The sequence below is a fragment of the Myxocyprinus asiaticus genome, chromosome 11, assembly GCF_019703515.2.
Source record: "Myxocyprinus asiaticus isolate MX2 ecotype Aquarium Trade chromosome 11, UBuf_Myxa_2, whole genome shotgun sequence".
Taxonomy (NCBI): domain Eukaryota; kingdom Metazoa; phylum Chordata; class Actinopteri; order Cypriniformes; family Catostomidae; genus Myxocyprinus; species Myxocyprinus asiaticus.
This window is the reverse complement of record NC_059354.1, coordinates 49,897,276-49,906,410: the sequence shown is the minus strand read 5'-3', so window position 1 is coordinate 49,906,410 and position 9,135 is coordinate 49,897,276. Positions and strand designations below refer to the sequence as shown.

Sequence of the window (9,135 nt, the reverse complement as noted above, 5' to 3'; positions counted from 1 at the left end):
CCCATCATCAACGCTTTTAGTTTGATGAGTTGTTCTTCGTTGTACTTTCGCAGAAGAGTCAGAAGATTGGCTCCAGAGTGGTTTTAACAACATTTTACACTTTTTATGCACATTTCAATCTATGTGCAGTGTGAATTGGAAAGGTTTTGTAGAAATAATTACAAAATTTGACGAGGAGCAAGATACAATATGCCTACACAGCACCAAGCATCACGTGATCCCCCATACACTCACGAGTCGCATCCAGGGTGTGCTGAGTGACTCCAGCCAGGTCTCCTAAGCAACCAAATTGGCTCAGTTGCTAGGGAGGATAGAGTCACATGGGGTAACCTCCTCATGGTCGATATAATGTGGTTCGCTATCGGTGAGGCGCGTGGTGAGTTGTGCGTAGATGCCGCGGAGAATAGCGTGAAGCCCTCACATGCGCTATGTCTCCGCGGTAACGTGCTCTATTCCGAACATGTCCACACGATGATGTTATAAGCATGATTCTTGATGTTTATTCTTTAAAAATGTGTACAACTGTGTCCACATGCAGTCATATTAGAATATCATGCATGAATAGGCTGAAATGCCATATGCCATGTTATGTATGATATGCATTTTTGAAAGGAGTTGGCACAGCAGTTTTGTTGTGTGTGTTTTAAATCATCCAAAACGATGCAATGCAGAATCAGAGCAGGAATCCAGTATGGTAATTTATACACCATTTTTCTTTCCTGTTTAAAAGTGCATATAAGTAAGATAAGATGAGACAGAACTTTTATTGATCCACTGGGGTGGAATCGAGGCATTGCAGCATTAACCCTTTGATGCATGAATTAAATCACAAATGAGAAAAATGTTTCAAACAAAGAATATATTCATCCCTAATCTTTTGTTCTTTTCAAAATGACGTACAGTATTTTGAAAGAGTTACACATCTGATTACTGCAATAGAGGATAAATAAATATTCCAGAGATACTGGGTACATCACCACTTGCACCAGCCATGTTGAACTTACATATGTTGTCATAAATAAACTATGCAATGACATATACAGTAAAGAGGACAGTGATCTAGGATTATGTGTAAGACTCAAAAGTTATCACCCAGGATGGTTTGGATGTCACATAACACCATAAATGGTTAAAAATGGCTTTTAAAGATCTGTCCACTATTTTAAGAAAAGTGGAATCATAAAATGCGGCATACAGAAATCTGATATTAAATTATAGTTCATATAATTTGAGCATTTATGTACAGATTCAAATTCCATTAGAATTTGGAAAATATATGTTGCATATGTACAAGTATGACTTTTGTATATCAGCGAAAACCATATATGAACATTTATGTATTTTGTATATTTTGCCATATATCATATTTTGGTATGGGGTTGTACAATGTGCAATGAGTTACAAAAAGTGCATTAAGCTGTAAGCAGTAGCCTATTATATAATGGTCATTTCCCATCTCTTTTAGCACTGTACAGTAATCTTCATTTATAATAAATGCGATTCCATTATTTCATTCATCAGCATCATATGGCAGATCTGTTTTGTTCCTCCCTCCTCCCACATTTGTGGGATGTAGCTTTTGCGAGTCATCGTCATGTTACTGTAGTCAGAGGAATGGTTGCCTGTCGGAACATACATCATTGCACTGTGATCTGGGACCGCTATACGCTGGAATTAATTATTAAATGCATCACAAGCGTAACTGGAAGAGATTAATTTTTCCAGATGAGATTCCTATTTTGCTCTGCGGTCCAAACGGGTAAGGTTTATTTACATCAACTGTTTGTCAATAGTCTTGACTTATTTGAAATCGATAGATCGTCATTACGCGGCGGTACGCGAAGTTATTCGTAAACTTATCCCTGTTAGCGGCGATGAATGGGAATGTCATCCCGTGTAGATCGCTGTCACTCATAGTTGGCTGGATGTCAAACAACCGCAGAAATGTCATAGATAAGCATCTATAACGACTAAAATGTATACAGGATAATATGCAACTGCAATTCGAAATTAATGCGTGTTTTGTGTGTCTATTGGTGTGCTCATTTGCACTGTTCTGTGTGTGTGTGTGTGTGTGTGTGTGTGTGTGTGTGTGTGTGTGTGTGTGTGATGAGAGAGAGAGAGAGAGAGAGAGAGAGAGAGAGAGAGAGAGAGAGAGAGAGAGAGAGAGAGAGACGTTCAACGTCGTTTAACTTTTTTTTTTTTTTTTTTTTTTCCAAGCATGAATCAATCCAGTCATTAAAGAAGGTTTACACAGAGGCGAACCGAACGTGATTCGTACAATTTAATACGAATCATTTTCTGTGATAGATATGCACATGCACCACGTATTGAAGCCTCGATCGTTTTGGTTTGACAGTGTAAAGTAATTTTTGGATATGACAGAGTCATAGGCTTTCTCCCAGATGTCAACATGGATATCTCTTTTTTGGCTTTAGTATGCATTTATCAGGACCTGCATTTAAATTTAAACCTATAGCCTTCTATGTACTTTCAATAATATGTGATGGACACCGTTTAGAACAGTGGTTCTTAACTGGTTTTGCTTCAGGATCCAGATTTTACATTGGACATCGAGTGGAGACCCATCACAGAACCAAAATTGTTTGTTATACAAAAGTCAACAAAAATGTCCTTAATATATTCATATTATGATAAGCATAGCCCCAGCAAAATGCAAAATAATTAAAAATGACAAAGGCTGAAAGGGAATATTGATTTATTTTTGTTGTTGTTGTTGTTTAATCTGATCTTTTTAAGATGTTTAGCAGATGTTAATGAGATTGTGATGCTTTCCAGATGAAAAGGTCTAAAACAGACACCTCGGAGATCTACGTGTGCTATCTGGGTTGTAACCACACCCTGATAGCAACACGTACATCACCCAAACGTCTATTTGATGTGTGTGTTTACATCTGGAAGATGTATTTTTTAGTTTGTTTGTTCATCTGCAATACGTTGATAAGACGTTTCCTCTCAGATGTCAATAAGATGTTTAGCAGATGTCCTTGAGATGTTTATGATTTAGAATGTTTGTAAATCTGATCTTTTTAAGATGTTTAGCAGATGTTAATTAGAATGCGATGCTTTCCAGATGAAAAGATCTAAAACAGATATCTCAGAGACGTACATGTGCAATCTGCCCTTTTCATTGCGAGTAAATCAATCATGTGGTCACCATCACTTTAGTTCAGCCTTAAAATGGCATAGACATTGCAAGCCTAAAGACCAGTAATGTGCCTGTTGGGCGTCTATTAGAAGATAAAAGTGTTGCAAAGCTCAAGAGCTTGTAGATTTGAATTTGAAAGCAATTCAATACATATTATGCAAGTAAAAGTTTCCTTTTGCTTCGTTCTGTGTATTTTGTGTCCAAAGTCGAGACCTAGGCACCCCATTTTCAGTTCATGTCTTTTTAAATATTATTTACAGTCAGTTGGTGACCAAAAAGATAAAAATAAACATTATTTCTAATCATACATGCATGATCTGGCTAGATCATGCATGCTATTCATTCTTTCGCCAACATGTCCGTAGAAGGTTGTGGGACAGTATTAACCATGGTTAGTCTATAGCCTGCAGACATGGGCTGGGTTTCCCAAAGCACTAAGTTGAACGTTAGTAGCACTTAAGTAGTATGTAATCTCTAAATCATGTTTCTCAAAAGCATTGTTATCTAGGTAGTTCGTAAAAACGTTTGTACATTAACGAGAGCTTTAAACCGCTCTTAAGTCCATTTAGTGCTTAAACGTATCTTTCTGGCATCTTTCACAGTTTATCAAAGACAATGGGACATTTAATAAATTGTATTAATATATTTTGATCAATGGAAAGCCATTGTAAACTATTTCAGAGGATAAAAAAGTGTTGAAAACATCGCTATGAAATCAATAGGCAGTCTTCGCAGTCTGTGCATGCGACATGATCTAAATTACAAGAGATGTAATACAGTATAACGTTATATTAGCCTTCTTTGATAAGCATAATTGTAATGGAAATAGAAAGACGATATGTTCTTATTAAACAGACTGTTTAAGAAGACATAAGTACTGTAATGTGACCAGTTTCAAACTTAAATAAATATGCCTAATAATGAAAATGTGGTTAACAAAGGAGATTAGAGTGAGAGTGTGCAATGAGAGATTTCCTCTCTCTCTCTTCCTCCTCCTCTTCCTCCCTCCTCCAATGGATGTTTCAAATTGGCTCGCCTATAGTCTTTTTACAAGGCAGAAACAAACTGCATGATGCATAATGGCAGTAAGGCTACAAGTACACGGTGCCTTGAACTCTAACCAGATGATTTATTCATATTTAGATAGGTCTATGAATAGTTCAGTACTGATGCCCATCATATTATTCCTGTTCTGTGTGCATTTGTTCAGTTTCCAGCCAAAACACTTTAGGCTACATGAGAGCTGCTTATGATTCACATCGCGTACATGCATTTATTGCATCACTTTCATTAATCTCTATGATTGAGCCTCAATACAGCTGAAACTCCATCTCACTAAAGCCATCATTATTTCATTAATTAAATTCTGTAATAGTTAATACATTTCGCCGCCTCGACAAGGTTACAAACAACTTCCATGTTTGTTAGTATTTCCATATTATTTTCAAGTTGAGAAGACGATCTCCTGGACATACTGGCCAAAGTGATCAGCACCAATTTGGACTGGACAGCTCCCATAACGAAGCACTTAAGTTCAACTTTATAATGACCAATCTACGTGCTGGTTTGGGAAACAGGCGTTGCTCCATCATATAATAATGAGTGATGTTAGTTAAGATGATCGTAAAAGCTTAAGTTGCAATGTTATTGGGAAACCCAGCCATGGTTACTACAATATTACTATAGTAAAAACCAAAAGATTGGTCAAAATTTCAGCCAAAAACTATGGTTCAGTCAGGACCATTCACGTCAAATGAATACTTGACTTGAATGCTCGAATGAATACTTTATTACTTATAGACAATTAAAGCAATCTGTTGGTGTTGGCGGTATGGTTCTGTTCTGGGCAAACTCTCCACCCATCCATGCAGCCATGCTTGGAGAGAGCAAGAAGTGCAACAAACAAACTAATGTTTTTGCCTCCCTTTTTAAATTAGATTTCTTTTGCTATCCTGACTATGCACGAGCATATGACTAGTTGCATGAGATGCGATCTGTGAACAGACCTGTGACCCTTTTTTGGGTCACGAACCTCCAGCTGGTATAGAACAAACAAAAATGTTTTCATTAATTTGCATACTTGTTTTCCCCTCTCTCTTTAGATGACAGCACACCTCTCTGCTCAGCGTCCATCCATCTTCATAAACATGCATTTGTGGATACTGGCCATATCATCATTTGCCACGTTCTTCAGCTTAATTGAGATGTTTGACATTTATGGGGATATATGTAGAGACCTGTGTCTCTGTGAAGAAAGAGATGGGATCTTCACAGCCAGCTGTGAAAACCGAGGAATAATAAGTCTGTCGGAGGTAACACCTTTACACCTCACTGCTTATCATCTTCTGCTCACTGGGAATCTGTTAAAGAAAGTCTCTCTCAACGATTTTGTTCATTATGAAGGACTCACCATTTTACATCTCGGAAACAATGATATCTCAGAAATTGAAGCTGGGGCATTTAATGGACTCCAGGGATTAAGAAGACTGCACTTAAACAATAACAAACTTGAAGCTCTTAAGGACGATACGTTCCTTGGGCTTGAGAGCTTGGAGTACCTACAGATAGACTACAATTATATTAGCCATATTGAACCAAAAGCCTTGAGCATATTACATCATTTAGAGGTGCTCATTCTGAATGACAATTTGCTGTCTACTCTGCCCTACAACATTTTTCAGTTTGTTCCTTTAACTCATCTTGACCTGAGGGGAAATCAGCTCAAAGTTCTTCCCTATAATGGCCTTCTAGAACATTTGAGTCACATTGTGGAGTTACAGCTTGAAGAAAATCCATGGAATTGTTCCTGTGAGCTCATTCCTCTCAAAGCATGGCTCGAGAGTATATCCTACACAGCGTTAGTTGGAGACGTGGTTTGTGAAACACCTTTTCGCCTGCATGGACGAGACCTCGATGAGATCTCCAAACAGGAACTATGTCCCCGGAGAGCCATCGCTGAGTATGAAATGCAAGCAGAACCTGCTCATAACAGCGAGATTCTCTACAAAACCACACCGGCGACAGCGATGGCAGCCTTCGCATCCTCAAACATCTTGCGCTCCACAAGGCCGACAAAAAGCAGCCGTTCGTCAGGGAAGCTACGTGTCAAACCCACTTCTCGCACATCCTCCAGCAAACCACAGAATTATGGCCCGATGTTGGCCTACCAGACAAAATCTCCAGTTCCTGTGGACTGTCCCAGTGCATGCACTTGCAATCTCCAAATCTCAGACCTCGGTTTAAACGTTAACTGTCAAGAGCGAAAAATCGAGAGCATTTCGGTTCTCGATCCCAAACCGTACAACCCGAAAAAGATGTACCTGACAGGTAATTACATCTCTGCTGTGCGCGATTCTGACTTCAGTGGAGCTACGGGATTAGATTTGCTGCACCTAGGCAACAATCGCATAGCCATCATTCATGACCGAACATTTGGACAACTAATACATTTGAGAAGGCTCTACCTGAATGGTAACTTAATAGAGCGACTCACTGAGGATATGTTCTATGGACTACAAAGCCTGCAGTTTCTCTATCTGGAATATAATATCATCCGTGAGATAGCGGTGGGTGCCTTTCAGCAAGCTCCCAACCTTCAATTGCTTTTCCTCAACAATAACCTCCTCAAGACTCTACCAGTGGGGATCTTTGATGGATTAAGTCTAGCTCGATTAAATTTGCGCAGCAACCATTTTCGTACTCTACCAGTTGGCGGTGTGTTAGAAGAGCTCACGTCACTAGTACAAATAGATCTGTTTGAGAACCCCTGGGATTGCTCATGTCTTATTGTGGAGATGAAGAACTGGTTGGAGCAGCTTAGTGCTGGCACCGTGGTGAACACCGTCATTTGCGAATCTCCGTTGAGACTCTCGGGAGAGGATATGAGGTATATTCGTTCTTCTCATCTCTGCCCAGAAATTTCAAATGTACAGTCTTCTGTTGTACCACCCTCAGAGGAATCCTTTCCTGGCAGTACTATCACCTTAGAAACAGCCTTGGATTATGACACACAATATCCTGCAGTCCCCCTCTCAGTTCTTATTCTTGCCTTACTGCTTCTTTTTATAATATCTGTGTTTGTCGCTGCCGGGCTTTTCGTTGTCATAATGAAACGGCGCAAAAAGTCTGAACGTTTGGCTTCACTGACCACCAATGCAAGCTCCTTCAATGCAATCTACAAAGACAGGGCAACTCTGAAGTCTAGAACTTCCGTGGGCCACATCTACGAGTACATTCCAGCTGCAGCGGAGGGCGTCGCCAAAAACGCCCCCTATGGTGCAAATGAGGCAAATGCAATTGAGAGTTACAGAGACTTTGAAGAGGTTAACAAAGCTCTAGCATGTAACTCGGATGAAGAGGTGGGGAGCAACGCAATAAGCTCAGAGTTCAGTGCAGGTACGCCGGATGCGCTCAACAGAAACTCCCCTCTTTTGGATGACAACTACTTTTACCGAGATATCTTGTCGAGGGACCAGCAGGCTTCTTACAGGGGTAATTTACCATGCAAGCACGGCACACATGCTTCAGCTCACTGTGCGCCAGACTTTGATGTGAGACATCAATACTTGGATCCAGAAAGGATTCAGCAGACCATGGTGTACTGCTCGACACCAACCACCGTCTACATAGAGCCGAACAGAAGCGAATACTGGGAACTGAAAGCAAAGCTTCACTTTGAACCAGACTATTTGGAGGTTCACGAGAAAAGAACCACCTTCACCCAGTTCTGAAAAACATATTTGTTTGGCTTTATATATATATATATATATATATATATATATATATATATATATATATATATATATATTTATATATTGGGAACTGGTTGTTCTGAAAACTTGAGCTTTTTGTCTAAAATATCATAGGGTGAATCTTATAAAAGCTCATGTCTGGGCCGTATTTTACCACAAAATCAAAAGAAAGCAATACAAATTATCTTTTGCTTAAAGAAAACAAAGCCTATTTTGTGCCATTAAGGGAATATTCCATGTTCAATACAAGTTAAGCTAAATTGACAGCATTTGTGGCATAATGTTATTTCCAGAAAACATTTTTGACTGTGAGATGCTTACAATGGAAGTCAATGGGACCAATCCGTAAACGTTAAAATACTCACTGTTTCAAAAGTATTGCCACAAGACGTAAACAGTGTGTGTTAACATGATTTTAGTGTGATAAAATTGCTTACAATGTTTACAAGGCGTTGTGTTGTTCAGTAACACTGGATATAACTTTACACAGATGTGGTTAGTAAGTGATTTTATCACATTAATATCATGTTAACACACATATTGTTTATGTCTTGTTGCTACACTTTTGAAACAGTGAGTATTTTAATGTTTACAGATTGACCCCATTGACTTCCATTGTAAGTGCTTCACTATAACCGCACTCCTTGCGCTTTAAAAAAAAAAAAAAAATTATTAATGGTTTATGACCACAGAAAATATTTCTGTGGCTATAAACACCATGCCACAAATGCTGTTGATTGAGCTTTACTTGTATTGAATCCAAAATATCTCTTTGAGTTTTTTTTTTTGTTTGTTTGTTTGTTTTGCATTGCCACATTATTTTTGTGACAATTAAAAAAATAGTACACTCAGAAATGTTTAATCTGACATCATGTACTCACCCATATGTCATTCCAAACAAGTGTCACTTAGTTTCTTGCGCAGAACACTAGCAATGTTTTTAGGCAGAATAACAGCCTCAGTCACCATTCACTTTCAATGTACAGAAAAAAGATGCAATGAAAGTGAATGGTGACTGAGAAAAACTTTCTGCCTAACTGCAGAAAATGCAAAGATCTCATTCTCATTAGTGTAATATAAAAACAAAATTGAACTGTAAATATAAATAATAACATGTATTACTATTATGTATTATGTTAATTATGTAAATGATATATATATTAATTGTTGTATTACAGTATTTTTAAATTAATGTTTTTACACTTTTTGTCTTTT

At 38.4% G+C, this 9,135-nt stretch overlaps 1 protein-coding gene across 1 annotated transcript; it reads left to right on the top strand.

Moving 5' to 3' along the window:
- The first annotated feature begins 1,611 nt into the window (after positions 1–1,611).
- slitrk5b (SLIT and NTRK-like family, member 5b) lies at positions 1,612–7,899 on the top strand. The gene is made up of 2 exons (XM_051710621.1): positions 1,612–1,759; positions 5,272–7,899. Exon 2 carries the CDS (start codon positions 5,272–5,274, stop codon positions 7,897–7,899), a length of 2,628 nt encoding a protein of 875 aa, XP_051566581.1. The 5' UTR covers positions 1,612–1,759.
- Positions 7,900–9,135: the final 1,236 nt, after the last annotated feature.